Raw genomic sequence first — 16227 nt, 5'->3', positions numbered from 1 at the left:
CGAGACAGGGTTTCCCTGTATTTTGTAGAGTCTGTCCTGGAACTAGCTCTTGTAGACCAGGCTGGCCTCGAACTCAGAGATCCGCCTGCCTCTGCCTCCCAAGTGCTGGGATTAAAGGAGAGCGCCACCAACGCCCTGCATGTGACTTACCTCTTGAAGTAGGATACCTTTGCACAAGAATGCTTGCTGCAAAGGGCAGGCTTCTGTTAGCTGACTGTGGCTTGAGAGGCGGGCAAGCACCATCATGCAGCAGAACTTTCAGGAGTAATGGAATGGTCTCTATTTGGGTATCCAGCGTGGGAACCACTAGGAAGTGTGCACGTAGATGTGACTATGAAAGCGCACTGTTTTCCTTTAATTCAAACGCTGGCTCACAGCAGAGCCAGGCCTTGCTGGGACCCACTCTCTACTCTTAAGAAGCTGCACTTTGCTCTTGGCACAAATGGAAAGAAAACCTCAAGGGATCTCTGAACTCTGGGCAGGGTGGTTGGGTGAGTTTCTATACTATACGATGTGTATTCTCAGGGCTGATCAGTCTATCTGTGTGTCTGTCTTCCCTCTTCAGGCCCCACCATGAGGCCCCAGCCTCTCGGGAGCCCCTGCGCTCCCCTGGCCCCGGGCACACCGTGCTAGCCCCAGGAGGGCAAGGGCAGGCGCGGGGGCCATGGCCAGCCACGTGGACCTGCTCACCGAGCTGCAGCTGCTGGAGAAGGTACCTACGTTAGAGCGCCTGCGCGCAGCCCAGAAGCGCCGGGCTCAGCAGCTGAAGAAGTGGGCACAGTATGAACAGGACCTGCTTCATCGTAAGCGCAAGCATGAGCGGAAGCGCAGCACAGGTGGCCGTCGCAAGAAGGTGTCCTTTGAGGCCAGTGTGGCGCTGCTCGAGGCCTCACTGAGGAACGATGCCGAAGAAGGTAAGGCCCCCCCCCCCCCCCAGCTCCAGAACCCGGACTGTACAGGGTCAGGAAAATTCTGAGCTGCTCCTGAGGTCATGTGTGGGCCACCCCATCAGTCCGCATTAGGAAGAAGACGGCCCTAGGAAAGACTTCTTCCCCACTCCTGAGACAGTCTCATGTAGCCCAGGGAGACCTCCACTTGTCATACAACTGAGTATGATCTTTAACTTCTGACCCTCCTGCCTCTACTTCCCAGGAGCTGGGGATTGCTGGCCTGTGCCATCGTGCATCCCTTCCCACCCCCAGTCTTGGCTTTATCTTAGACGGCTATTTTCATTGCTGGAGACAATGAGTCCAGCTTTTGGCTAAGGAATACAATAACAATTTCCCTTCCCTCCCACAAATATTTACTGACAGCCTGCTTCCTGCGGCACTGGCACTCCGTGCAGAATGATGAACACGTGGTATCCCGTGTCCCCTGTCCCCCCACCCACCCAAGCTGGCTACTCTAGGATGTTGCATTTCTGGAATCCTTTTCTCTGGTCCTTACTCAGCCTGTGGCATGCTGGTCTTCTTTTTCATGCTGGGAGGGAACTCAGGGTCTTATAAACGGATCCAGCACTCTCTCCAGAGCCCATATCCCTGAATTACTGCCACATCCATGCTGGAGGGTGATGAAGAGCTAGACCCTGGAGGCTGGTGGCTAAGCTCGGAGGTTAAGAACACCAACCGTCCTTCCAGAGGACCCGGGTTTGATTCCTAGTACCCACATAGCAGCTCACAATCAGCTCCAGTTAACTCCAGTTCCAGGGAATCTGACCCACTCTTCTGGTCTTCCAGGTACCACACATATGGGATGCACGGACATAAAGTGATGCATACACATGCATGTAGGCAAAACACCCATACACATAAAATAAAGTGATAACTTTTTTGTGTATCTAGACCCTGGAGGTGGAAGCTGGGTCTAAAACTGGATGTGCAGGTCCCTATATGACCGTGACACAGAGAACTTCTTTTTTTTCTGTCCTTAGACTTTACTTGTCCAAAATGGGGAGACCGTAGCACCCTCATGAAGGCCTTCTGAGCATTCAGTTGAGTAATACCCGTGAAGTATCTTGGACATGGCCCTCATGTTAACTATATCCTTATGATTGTTTTTAAATTTCGCTTTCTGACTTTTGAGACAGGCTCTCAGATAGCCCAAGCTAGTGTCTATGTAGTTGAAGATGACCATGAATTCTTGATCCTTCTGCCTCCACCTCCCAAATTCTAGGATGGCAGGTATGAACCCCCACAGCTGATGTATCAGCATGTTTTATTATATTGCTACCTTTTATTTCTTTCAATGTGTAGTTCATATTGTCATGGATTCCATAAGTCTGGAAGCAGAGACAAGTATACACCACGTTGTCCAGGATGGTTTTACTCTCTGAACTGTGTAAATAAATGAATGCATGTTCATATGGTTTCTGGGTTGCAAGGTTACCCTGTACTGCTTACATTCAATAACGTCCACTTAAAGGATAGGGATATTGTATTCAGAGAGATTCAGAATTTTGACTCAGGTAGGATAACAGGATCAGAAACCCTAGGTAGCATACTACCCCATGGCTTTTCAGGTTTGCTTTCTACAGCTAGAATGGCTTTGACCATGCTCCCTCAGTGTGCATATACTCACGTCTGCTCATTATAGCGGCAGTTTGTGCACGTGCCCTTTGACCCCTCAGGAGCATCTGCACTACCCCTGGAGAAGCCTGGCATGTCTCCAGGATCCCTACGGACCCTCTCCTGGTATTGAGAAGCCTGGCATGTCTCCAGGATCCCTACGGACCCTCTCCTGGTATTGAGAAGCCTGGCATGTCCCCTGGATCCCTCTGGACCCTCTCCTGGTATTAGGCACTAGAACAGTTAGTGAGAGCTGAGGGCTGGGGGCACTGAGAACGTAAGAGACCATGGACGTTCATAGGCCGAGTATCCCTAATCATGGAAATCTGAAACATTTGGGGCACCTACATAGATGTCCCATATAGAAACGAACACGCCTGACCTCATGGGATGGGTCGTAAAGCACGGGTGGGCTAGAAATGACACCCAAGCTGCTTGCAGTAGTATGCAGGACACAGAAGTGAACTTACATTCACTTGCATTCTGTCCTCGAGCTATCATCGTATTTCAGTACGTCAGACACACCTCATCGCAAGCCTTTCAGATCAGAGATATAAATCTTTGCTCCTCTGACCCTCCAACTTCTGGACTGCCCCCAAAGCACCATACCATTGATCCCGGTTAATACAGGGTCCTAGGACATGAGCAGGGACAGGCTCCCAGATCCACTGAGTTTCAAACGGCTCAGGTGAGAGCTGGGGTGAACCCCTGAAAGGCATGATGGCTCAGGCTGGGGATGTGGCCCCGAGGCTCCTTCCCACGTGTGATTTGGTGTGCTGGGTGACGTGGCGGCCCCATCCCACTCAGGGGGTGGCTGGCAGGCTCATGACGAGGTCTAATTTTTGGTGGAGGTGGCAGTTCACTAACTCCTCTCTCTCCACGTGTCAATTGTGCTCTTCTTCTCTGGAGAACCCCATTTCCCCTCCCAAGGGGCTCTGCAGGCTCTGAGAGTTGGTTGTGTGTTTTGGAACAGTGGATGGCACCTACCCAGCCCGCTACCCAAATATCATCTCTTGTTGACTGTCAAGTGCGCTGCTTAGAAGAAACACGGCTTGGAGTTCAAGGGTTCTCCTCCACCCCATCCGTTCAAGGGTGCTCCTCCACCCCATCCCTAGCCTAGGAGTTCAAGGGTGCTCCTCCACCCCATCCCTAGCCTAGGAGTTCAAGGGTGCTCCTCCACCCCATCCCTAGCCTAGGAGTTCAAGGGTGCTCCTCCACTCCATCCCTAGCCTAGGAGTTCAAGGGTGCTCCTCCACCCCATCCCTAGCCTAGGAGTTCAAGGGTGCTCCTCCACTCCATCCCTAGCCTAAGAGTTTAAGGGTGGTCCTCTACCCCATCCATTCAAGGGTGCTCCTCCACCCCATCCCTAGCCTTTGACCTTGAACAATTTGTTTTTCCTCTCTGTTTTCAATTAAAATTGAAATTAAATTTCAATTAAAATCCTCATCACGGAGCATGGAGGGCTTGGGTTCGAGAGAGTGTGGCAGGAGTTAGAATTGGTTCTGGATTTATGTAGTTCAGCTGGTAGAGGGGTTGCCTAGCACCTGTGAGGCCCTGCATTTGGTCTGCAGTGCTATGTAAACTGGGTATAATATCCCACACCTGTGATCCCAGTACCTGAGGCAGGGAGGTCAGAAATTCTGTGTCATCCTTAGCTACATACTGAGTTCAAGGCCCCAGCCTGGGCTACATGAGAAGAGAAAAACATCCTAGACCTTTGAAAGTTACCCTGAACCCCGTGGCAGAACAGCAGTGATTTAAATAGTTCTCCAGATAAAACGACTTTAATGTTTAAGAAAATATAATTCTTATTAAATCAAATGATATAGCGTTGTACAGAATAACAAGTCCCTTCTTCTCTTCCTTCCCCCACTTCTAGTCCCTGCTTGTCTTTCCTTCTAGTAATTTTTCTCTTTTCTCTGTGGACCGGGAGGCACATAGACCTTCATATTTCCTTAAGCTTTTATGCAAGGAAAGGCATCTTGGGATCCCAGGCACGTGACTCCAGTGTTCACTCCCCCTCCCCAGTATGAAATCTCGGAGTTACGTGTGCCAACCACACGCAGCACAGCCGACTTGCATGGTTCGCTGTGTAATGTTTTATAGCTGGTGTCACCAGGATCTATACAATTTCCACAGTAGTTTTTCTTTGTGCACAGTGAACTTTTGGGCACATGTCTAAGTATTTATCTTGGACAAATGTGGAAACATGTTTGAGAGCTGGATGGAAGTCATTAAGAAAGACCTCTGGATTGGTGTCATTGTGAAAAGCTGTGGGGGCCTTGTGAAGGGGACCCTGGGGTCCAAGGGTGTATGTGTTTGAGGTTGCCGTCCGTCAGCCCTTGAACTTGCTGATCTCTGCTCAGCTTCCTGGCAGCCTGACAGAGCCCGCCTGTGCCTGGCTGACTGAGAACGGCTTCTGCTTGCTGGCTGAGCTGCTGTTTGGGAGGCTGCCGGGGTGTTAGCTCACAGTGGCGAGGGAGCATGGGTGGCAGCTCCCCACTCCCTTGAGCTCACAGCATCCTGAGTCAACCTCCCCACCTGCAGTGGGGGTGGGTGAGACTTGTTCCCAGAGGAAGATGATCTGGCTAATGTCCTTGACCTAGGACCTGCCTGAGCCCCTCCCTCACCACTCCTCAGCATCTAGGCTCTCCTCATGGCCCCTAAGTTCTCTGGCCTCCTTGGCACCTCTGGGTGCATGCTTCCCTCACCTGACACACTTTCTCTAACTCTTCAGGTTCCCAAGGAGAGCTCTCCACAGGCCTCTGGGCACCTCAGCCATCACTAGCATAGAAACAGTGCACCTCACTGTTTCCTGAGAGGCTGCAGAGAGCCAGGGGGTTGGCGTGCAGACTGCAGTTCATCCCCCTGAGTTGAGAGCTCAGCTCTACCATTGACTACCTGTGCATTGTGGGGACAGTAACCTACCTTTCCCAGACCTCAGTTTCCTCACTTGAGCATGTTAATACACCTACCATGTAAAGTCGAGGGGCTGACTTGACTTGGTAAATGCTGAAGACGTGTGGTAAGAAGTGGGGAAGAGGCAGAAGCTGTTATTTCTGTGCTATCTATTATTCCACATTTGCGCAAGCTCTCCCTGTTATATATTCTGACTCTCACCTTCATGATTATTTATCAGGTACCGGGTACCAGGCAGCTGCTTTGCATACGCCATCTCATCTAATCCTTACAGTGACTCTCAGAAGCTGAAGTTGGGATAGTCAAACCCTATTTTGGAAAAGTAACTTGGAGCTTCATTTGCATATCCTAAGATCTGCCCCCCCCCCTTTTTTTTTTAACTGTTCAGGAGTTTCCCACCAAACCCCAGAGCTGTGTGCCCATCTTCACAGTCTAGTTTTAGAACTTGTTCATCACCTCTTGCTCCTGCAAAATCATCCCCAGGCCCCAATCCCAGTCTCAGGTAACCACGAGTCTCCTTCTGCCTTTTCTGGATGTTTCCGCCATCTGAAATCATGCAGTGTGTGAGCTTCGCGATCATCTTCTTTTATCCTGGAGGGCAGTTTTGAGCTTAGCCAGGTTGTAGCGTGTGTGAGCTCTTGCTCCCTTGTTCCAGCCTTCTAGTGCTCCACTGTAAGGCTGTACCACAGTCGTTTCTACTCACCATGGGCTGAGCATGTAGATCTTTGCCCTTTTGGATTGATGATCAATGCTGCTAAGAACAGATGTCTGAGTCCTGATGTGGACATTTGTCCGTCATTTTGGTGCAGTTATTCAGGAATGGGGTTGCTGTGTCACATGGAATGTTTCTATGTAACTTACTAAGAAACAGAATAATGGCCGGGTGGTGGTGGTGCATGCCTTTAATCCCAGCACTCGGGAGGCAGAGGCAGGCGGATCTCTGAGTTCGAGGCCAGCCTGGTCTACAAGAGCTAGTTCCAGGACAGGTTCTAGAAACTACAGGGAAACCCTGTCTCGAAAAACCAAAAAAAGAAAAAAAGAAAAAAAAAGAAACAGAATAATGGCTTTCTAAAGGTTTCAGAACAGGTAAAACCATCATGGCTAGGGATAAGGGATCTATCTTGGGACCCCAAAAGTCAAGACCCTAAGGACAACAGAAACACCAGGGTCCAGACAGCTCAGAGAAGCACAGATCACAACCACAGATAAGTCAGTCTGTTTTATAGGAAAAACCCAAAGCAAGAGGTACAGGTCAGTCTGGTGGCTAAAGGTGTGGGCTTTAGAGACTGAACTGAGTCCTGGGTCTGTCATGAGAGTCCCATGAAGCCTTGCATGTGACTTAACCTCTTCCAAAGCTGCCCTGTAATGGGCTTGGGAAGATAATGATACAGCCTCTGCTTTAGAGAACCATCGGGTTGCAGCTTAAGAGAGTGCTTGCTCCTTTGCTTCAGCCTGAAGTGCTTTCTTGTATGGCCTCGGCTCAGCTGCTTTCCAACCCACCAAGGCAACGGAAACTCAATTCAATGAAACGATATGTAGAAATGTGTAAAATAGTTACAAGCTCTGTGCCAGGGGCAGCAAACTGGCTCAGAGGGTGAGGGCACTTGTCGCCAAGCCTCATGGCCTGGGTTTGATCTCCAGATCCCACGTGGTGGAAGAAAGAACCAGCATCCACAAGCTGACCTCCCCATATAGACCATGACACAGCACACACACACACACACACACACACACACACTCCATAATGTGACAGTAACAACAACGATAAAAAAAAAAGGCTGTCTAGCATAAGTTAGCTGGAGGTGCAGGACCCTCATCCACTCAGCCCTGTCAACATCTCCTGTTCAGCATCTCTGTGAGGCACCGCACAGGGTCCTGGCTTTATCTAAAGGAAATAGCTCTGACTTTCAGTTTTGGTGACTTCTGAACAGGAAAGTTTCTTTTCCTCTCCTTCTAAAAATAATGCCTCCTTAGCCGGGCGGTGGTGGCGCACGCCTTTAATCCCAGCACTCGGGAGGCAGAGGCAGACGGATCTCTGTGAGTTCGAGGCCAGCCTGGTCTACAAGAGCTAGTTCCAGGACAGGCTCCAAAGCCACAGAGAAACTCTGTCTCGAAAAACCAAAAAAATAAAATAAAATAAAATAATGCCTCCTCGTAGAATATTCCAAAACTATAGAAAGCAAAAACACTAAGAAGATAAAATCCACACTTGCAATGACTACTGACAGCCCCAGGTAATGTTCTGGTCTTTTATCTAGGAGCTACATGCTGCTTTCTCATGGGGTGATTGGAGGAAAGTTTAAGTGAGGGGTGGAACATGAAGGGCTTGGGGCCAAGATCTCAGAGTTTCTTTGTTTTCTTAAAAGCTGAGACCCCTAAGAGCTTGTGTTTAGCTGGAGTCTGCTAATGACTATCTACTGCGTTATAGATTAGGCATACTCCTGCCATCCCAGTGTGCTGGAAGTCTGGGACTAAAGGATTATGAGTTTGAGGCCAGCCTAGGCTATATAATGAGATCCTGGCTCAAAAACAAACAGATGGGAAGGAAAGATGGCCCACCAGTTAAGAGTGCCGACTGCTCTTGCAGAGGACCTGAGTTCAGTTCTTCGCACCCATGTCAGATTAACTCTAGTTCCAGGGGACCCAACATCCTCTCCGGGGACTCCTTTGAACACCTCTGTTCATGTGTACTTACCCGCACAGAGAGATACACGTAATTAAAAAATAAAGGAAACTAAATCTGAGACAAATGAAGAAATTAAAACTTAGAGGTCATTTCTTTGGTCATTAAGTCAGAGCTGTACCTGTTGGTTTTTCTGTTTCTTTTGCACAATAGCATCCCACCACCTACCTGTCTAAAAGTGTCTGCACCTTCCATGGGCACCCAGGACCAGCTTACCTGGGCTGTTCTGGCCAAAACCTTCCTTAGGGTGTGGTCACTATGAGGTTCACCTGGGGTTGGAAGATCCACTTGAAGACGCAGCTCACATGGCCTCCTTTTTCCTAGGTGAAGTTAGCGCAGAAGATCTTACTTTACAGGGGGGTAGCCTTGGAAAATGGGTGAAGTATTTGCACTGCTCTTCTGAAGGAGTGTGGCATCTATACCCATCAGTGGTGGCTACTTCCTGGTTGGTGAAATTGGAAGCCATTTCAATTTCAATTTCTTCTTCTTCTTCTCTTTTTTTTTTAAACCATTTTTATTTTTAAATTTGTTGGTCTGCCCTGCATCTTGAATGGCTCTTTACCCAAGTGTACTTTTTTAAGACATCACATCTTGATCTGTTACAAAGCCCTGGTCCTCAGGTTCCTGATGTTAATACATCTCACTCTGTTAGATGGACATTTGAGGACGTCAGCGTGAATCGTTTCAGAAAGTTCGGGTCCTAAGAAACTGCAGGCTCAGGCCATGTAAATTCTGAAACTAGAAATTGTGGTTGAGGTTATAGCTCACCAATAAGACCCGGAGATAGAGGGGTATGCACGAGGGCAGTGGGGCCTCACAGGAAGCTGCCACAGTCACCCAGGCTGGCTAGCTTCAACAGTATAGCCGCTGTAGCGAGGAGAAGCCCCCAGCCGTAGGACCTTAAGTTAAGCCACTCAGTCCTGGTTCTGTGGCGTCCAAGTGGATGGCAGTGCTGTTTTCTTGCTTAGTTTGTTTACTCTGGACTTAGGGTTGTGCTATGTAGTCCAAGCTGGCTTCAAACTCGCAATCCTCCTGCCTCAGCCTCCTGAGTGTTGTGATTACAGGTGTACCATACATAGCTGGTAGTGCCCTGTGGTAGTGCCTCTGAGAGGGAGATATCACCACAAGGGGAGGCTGGCTGGGGTAGAGGGGAGTCTGGCTGGGGTAGAGGGGAGTCTGGCTGGGGTAGAGGGGAGGCTGGCTGGGGTAGGGGGAGGCTGGCTGGGGTAGAGGGGAGGCTGGCTGGGGTAGAGGGGAGGCTTGGATTTGGAGAGAGCCAGGGCTTCTAGAGGACCGTCTGAGATGGGTTCTCTCATTACTCAAGGGAAGTTCTTAGGGAGACGGATGAGCAAGGAAGCCTGGCACTCAGCAGAGTAATCATGGGTTACTATATGTTAGTGCCCAGCAAGACGTTTCTAAAGCCATACAGCCATAATAGACAGCAAGGGACCGGCCTGCGAGGAAGCTGAGGGCACCTCAATAGGGTGCCTCCTAAGCCCAGCGTGAATAAGAGATCTGTGGTGGTTTGGAAAAAAATGATTCCCCATAGGCCCATAGAGGGTGGCACTAACAGGAGGCGTGGCCCTGTTGGAGGAAGTTTGCCACTGTGAAAGTGGGCTTTGAGATCTATGCTCAAACTAGGCTTAGTGTGGCAGTCTCCCCCTGCTGCCTTCAGATGTAGAACTCGCAGCTCCTTCCTCAGCACTATGAGGGCCTGCATGCCACTGCCATGCTTCTCACCATGACGATAATGGACCACACCTCTGAAACTGTAAGCCAGCCCCAATTAAATGTTCTCCTTTATAAGAGTTGCTATGGTCATGGTGTCTCTTCACAGCAATAGAAACTCTACCTAAGGGAGATTCAAAGGCAGACTAAGAATGGCCACGGGGATGCGAATAAAATCAGCATTCTAGAAGCTGGAGGTGGAGGCCTTTCTAAAAAGGAAAAGTCATTATCTAAGCCAAATGCTCTTGAGTGATGTGGTCAGATACTGTTTTGTCTGTATGGAGTCTTTGAAAACAGATTTTTAATGGATTGACTTTTTTTTTTCTAGTGGTCAGCATAATGAGATTTACAGGCCAAGCCCTGCCCAGCTTCCCCCAGTTACCACTTTTGGGCTTTTCTTCTTAAATGTACATAATAAATTTTGAGCCCATCCTCCAGCAAACAGATTTTTAGTGCCGACCTCTGTCTGGGGGGCCTGAGTGTAACATCGTCAGTACAGTCTCCCTTGTTACTGCCTTCTGAGTTATCCCTCAGATTATTTTCCTAATGTAAACCACACATGCTATCATGTATGGAAGTATTTGGCCACAGCTTGGGTTATTAATTAGGGTGGATTCTTATAGGTTTATTGACTGTGAGGATGTAAAATCCTGTGAGGTTTCCAATGGGGTCTCTCTCTGGTGAAGTCTTCCTTCCATGCTCTGCCAGGCCTGTCTTGTGCTCTACCTTGCAAATCCTCAGTGGTTAGCCACCAAACACAACAGTGGTTTGAATGACAATGACCCCCAGAGGCTCATCTGTCTGAATTCCTGGTCCTCTTTTGGTGGAACTGTTTGGGAAGGATTAGAAAGTGTGACCTCATTGGAGATAGTGTGTCAGTAGGGGTAGGCTTTGGGGGTTCAAAAGTTGATGCTATTTTCTAGTTAGTTCTCTCTGCCTTGTGCTTGTGGATCAATATGTGAGCTCTCAGCTACTGCTCCGGTGCCATGCCCGCTTCTTGCCATGCTCCCTGCCATGATGGTCACAGACTCCAGCCCTCTGACTCTGTACTCCCCAATCAACTCTGTGTTCTATAAGTTGCCTTGGCCATGGTTTCTCTTCATAGCAATAGAAAAGTAACCAAGACCTTCTTCACCTGTAGGAATTTGCTCATCCTGCTGTAAAACCTATTTAATGTCGAGAAACTATTCTTAATCATACCAATTACCTAGATTCTCTGAATTGCCTATTTTTTGTTCATATTTTTTACTAACATGTTTTTTCTTTGATTGGGTTCAGTGACTGTTGATGTTTGGGAAGGGAAAGACGGTCAGTAACAGTAAAGGGGGGATGCCAGCCTTCTGCTGTCATGCATAGCTCATGTATTTTCTGCAGAGTATACATTTGTATGCTCACTTTAAAACTGTGTTCATAGGGTGTTTATTTTTCACAGTGCCAGAGCTTGAAGCCAGAGATTTGTACATGTTAGGCATTGGCTCCTCCACCAAGCCACACCCTAAGTCGTGCTTATGGTAAAGATTTTGTTTATGCCTCGAAGTTCTTAATTTTATGTAATAAAACCTGACTGCTTGCCTTATTCTCTTATTATTTTATTCTTTGCTTTTATACCATACTTAAAGCAGGGGTTTGGAGCAGGAGAATTGGCTCAAAAGCTATGAGTACTTGTGGCTCTTCCAGAGGATCCTAGTTTGTTTCCCAGTATCCACCTGGTGGCTTATGATCATCTGTAACTCCAGTTCTGAGGAATCTTAACACTCTCTTCGAATCTCCCTGAGCAACAGGTACACACATGGTACATGTCTATACATGTAGGCAAAATACTCATACACATGAAACAGAAAATAGACAAATCTTTAGAAGGGAGGGGAAGTTCAGAAACTGAGTTGAAGGCCAGTTCTCCCAGCACAGAGTTTTGTTGGAGCACAGCCACAACCGCTCACTTGCGTCTCATCTGTGGCTGCCGTCACACAGTTGAATCTGTAGCTGAAACCATATGACTGACAAAGATGAGACTATTTACTCATCTCTTGACCTTCCTAGGAAATGCCAATCAAGTACAAAGCATCTCTTCATCTTGAAATACCTTTGTGCTTTCTTCTAGGTCTCTGTGACCTTCTTTAAATAAATCAAATGTGCGATGCTGCTGGAGTTCATTTTAGTATAAAGTAGTAAATGAAAATCTGTCTCTATTTTCTTCCCCAAGAGTTATCCATTCCCCAGCATCCCCTGCTTTTCCTCAGGATTATGACACCGCTTTTGTGTCCCAGGGCCTTCTCTGCAAACATGGGAGCCTGCCAAGCTCATTATTCAAGCCCCGGAGTTCTACATTGCGGCATGATGCTTGATTTGTGTGCTCTTTAAAACTGGTTAATAGTACAGTTAAATTCTTTCAGTGCCGGAACTCGAATCCAGGGCTTTGGACATGCTAGGCAAGGGTTCTGGGGTTCTCCCACTCAGCCACATCCCAAGTTATGGTTATGGCGGAGTTTGTCTTCATGATTCAGAATTTTGATTTTTATGTCGCAAATCTGTGAATGCTTGCCTTGTTCCCTCATTATCTTATCCTTTGCTTTCAGTCCCTTAAACAGGTCTCAGAGAACTTGCTTGATGGACACATTAGTCCTTCTCCTGTCGTCTCTTTCAAAAAGCTCTTGGTTCTTGTTGGGCATTCATATAATCATTAGGACTCTTTGGTGAACTTTCTCTCCAAACATCAAACATTTGAAGGTATCTATTGGTGCTATAATAACCAATAAATTTAATTTGGACCAAACTCCCATGTTTGCCATGGTAAGGTTTTCTAAATAGATCTAGGGGTGGGGTAAGGGAAGAAAGCAAGACTACTTCTCTCTTGGAAACACTAGGTGTTCGTTAGGAATTCTGGAGAGAGGGTCTTCTTTTTCTCTCTTTTTCTTTTCTTTCTTTTTTTTTGTAGAAATATCATTTTCTTCCGGAAAGGAGAGCTTTTGGACTTTGTATATTAATGTCACATCAAGTTCCCTTGTCTCCATCTTGGTTTTTTCTTTTTTTTTTCCAGATTTTCCCAGGGTTTTCTATGTAGAAAAAAAATATTCTTTGCCAGTAAGGTCTGATCACCTTGTTTGATCAGGAGACAGTCTGCCCAGTCTATATCCATTGGCTTTCTCTTCTTCTCAGACTTCTGTTCCTCCTGCTTATGTATATGGTAAATATATTGACTTTCATATATTTGAATTAATAAGGATATTCATACATATTTAGGAACATGTGGCTTTGAGACTTGTGAATATCCTCTACTGACTGTGTCCTCCCCAGAATCTAATCTGGCTGTCCTTGGAGTGAGTGATAGACACCTTTCTCTTTCTGGTTGACTTTGTCTCTTAGTATGGTGTATATTTCTCTCTCTCTCTCTCCCCTCCTTACCCCCCTTGTGTGTGTGTGTAAATGTATTTATATGTATGTGTGTGTTGTCTCTTAGGATGGGGTATATTTCTCTCTCTCTGTTCCCTTCTCTCTACCCCCATCCTGTGTGTGTGTGTGTGTGTGTGTGTGTGTGAGAGAGAGAGAGAGAGAGAGAGAGAGAGAGAGAGGAAGAGAGAGGAAGAGAGAGAGAGAGGCGTGTGCATGGCTCATATAAATGAGGCAAGCACTTTTTGTCTCTTTACTTTTTAATTTTGAGACTGGGTCTTGCTTAATTGCCTAATCTGTCTTTGAACTCACTGATGCCCAGGCTGGCCTTGAACTTGCAGTCCCCCTTCCTCAGCCTCTCTAATAGCTGCGACTATAGAGACTGAGCCACCAGGACTGACCTATATAAGTCCCTCCCTCCCTCTCTCCCTCCCTCCCTTCCTCCCTCCCTCCCTCCCTCTCTCCCTTCCTCCCTCCCTCTTTCCTCTGTCTCTCCCCTTCCTCCTTTCCCTTCCATCTCCACTCCTTACTTCTTTCATAGCTACTGTTGACTTCTAAATTATAGCAGAATACGCCTCCAAGTTGGTTTCCCATTAGTTCAGCATCCTCCCATCCTGATTTTCTAAGAACCAGCTGTGAGTGATCCTTTCATGCAGGAAGCAAGCATGGACCGACTGCTTTCATATGCTAAGCACCGTGACACAAGCACCCAGAGACCTTCCTGGGTGCACCTGATTTCTGACACTGAAGTCAAGACTCTAAATTTGTCTTGTTGAGTTCTGAGCCCATTATCCACCTGCTCAGATAATTTCAGATTGAATGATAAATTAAGACTTCCGTGTCACCAGTGACAAAAGCTCAAATCAACAGAGGCAGAATGGGCTCACGTCACCAAAAAGCTCATGAAGATCACAATTTTGGGCCACGTGGAGATGGGATTACCAAACCCTGTCAGTGAAGATGGACCCAGCAGCCCGAGAAGTATAGATCCTGCCCAGTCAGCTATCATACTGTCCTGGGCTCAGCAAATCCCAGAATCGAATCTCATTGGCTAGGGTGGTCTTTGGGCCAATCAAGTGGCTAGACTAAAAGCCTATAAGGGTCTCGGTGGTGGATGGAGTCAGCAGCCTCCTCTAGGGTCACTGCCTGCATGAGGCACAGGGCCAACATAGGCCCAAAGCAACAGGGCCATCTGACCATGCATGGAAATCTTCGAAACGGGCCCAAATGAACGTTTTCTCCCTTCAACCTGATTGTCTAAAGTATTTCATCATGGCAATGCTGTGATTGTCCCTGTCTAAGCCATATGCCTAACCCTGGCATCCATTCTTCCTGTACTGGACTAACATCAGGGCTCTGGTATGTCTAAGCCAAGAAAATGAGATGCTGTGTCTGGAAGCGAGGAAGAGACGTGGATGCCGAGCAGGCTACAGCGGCATATTGTGTTAGTTAATTTCCTCATTGCTGCATCAGAGTACCTGACAGCAACACCTTTAAGGGCTCGAGGGCTTAGTGTGACTCACGGTCAATGCTGGTGGGGAAGGCCAGTTGACCGGAGCTGCTCAGTCTGTGGCAGTGGCAGTGTGTGGCCTGTCTTCTGCTGTCATGCATGCTGTCAGCAACTGGCAGCTGGTATATATGGAGAAGACAGCAAGAGATCCTACTTTGAAAAGACCCTTCCTTCCCGGCCAAAGCTCAGGCATGTTCCCTCTAGGGGTTCAGTATGCTGACAGCATCAGGACAGAAGGACTCTGTGGCTGTTACCAAACTGGCCCTGCCGCATTGGTGGTGAGCTGTGCCAGCCTTTAGAGCTAAGCATCCAGCAGAGTCACCTTGAACGGAATAAAGCACCCACATGCTTTCCTGTGGATGGAGGTGTTGTAGAGAACCTTGTCAGGAACAGACACCCAGGGAAAGGAAGCCAGCAGGCTACGCATGAGCAGTGCCATCTGCGTGCTTTCCAGAGGAGAGGACGCTGTGACCAGCACCTCTGAAGATGTCCATCCTGTTGCTAGGCACAGGCTCACTGGAGAAAGGAGCCTTCTGCCTTTCTTGGCTCTGTGCCACTTCCACGAAGGTGCACACGGACCTCCCTGCAACCTTCTGATTATGATTTGTTCCCTTGGCCGGCTCTGCCCACACAGAGTGGGTTGACTGTGCTTGGATGAGTTTCTGTGCACAAGGTCATTCCCATCCTTCTGTGATGCCGGCCTTGTGCTGTGCTGTGGCCTCTCATCCCCGGGTGATAGGAGGCTATTCATGGGAAAAGAAGTCACTTTCAGTGATCTGACAAACCATAGTCAGTTACCAAGGTAATGTCTCGGGTCCTTGGGGAGACTGAACCAATGGAACTTCCTTGGTACTGTTTCAGACTCAAATCACTGTGACCCCCCACCCACAGCCAGCACCTGCTCCCAGGTGTTAGCCAGGACACATGTGTAAGGCTTGTCACATGCACACAGAGTCCAGATAGTTCCTGTGTTGACATTCCATTACCATGACAAAATATCTTAGACAGTCAGGTTGAAAGGAGAAAATGTTCATTTTGGCCCCTGAGTTTCAGAGATTTCCATCCACAGTCAGTGGGTCCTGCTGCTTTGGGCCTCTGTTGGCCCCGTGCCTCATGCTGAGCGTGACCCCTAGAGGAGGCTGCTGACTCCACCCACCGTCAAGCCCCTCATAGACTTTTAAAATAAGCAAAGCTAGGATTTAGAATACAGAAGAATATTCTAGATTCCTCTTAGAGTATCCACCATCAGCACAACCATCCTACTTATATTTGTCAGCAGAGCTGGGCCCCACCTGTCCTCTGTCTAGCGAACGCAGTTGCATCTAGAGCCATGGTGAGGACTGAGAAAGGATGTAGAAGAAAAAATGGCTGAGGATGGAGGGAGGGGAAATGCCCCTTCTCACAGACCCAGAAACAACGAGATCAAACTCCACACC

General features: G+C 48.0%; 1 protein-coding gene across 1 annotated transcript in view; it reads left to right on the top strand.

The window, feature by feature from the left end:
* Positions 1–16227, top strand: part of Ppp1r16b (protein phosphatase 1 regulatory subunit 16B) — a 98009-nt gene that overhangs the window by 28334 nt on the left and 53448 nt on the right. The window contains exon 2 of the mRNA XM_038331670.1: positions 566–914. Within this exon, the coding sequence (XP_038187598.1) occupies positions 665–914 (250 nt within the window). The 5' untranslated portion in view covers positions 566–664. The remainder of the gene's footprint in view (positions 1–565; positions 915–16227) is intronic.

Source organism: Arvicola amphibius, chromosome 5 (assembly GCF_903992535.2).
Source record: "Arvicola amphibius chromosome 5, mArvAmp1.2, whole genome shotgun sequence".
Taxonomy (NCBI): domain Eukaryota; kingdom Metazoa; phylum Chordata; class Mammalia; order Rodentia; family Cricetidae; genus Arvicola; species Arvicola amphibius.
This window is presented reverse-complemented; position numbering and strand designations above follow the sequence as displayed.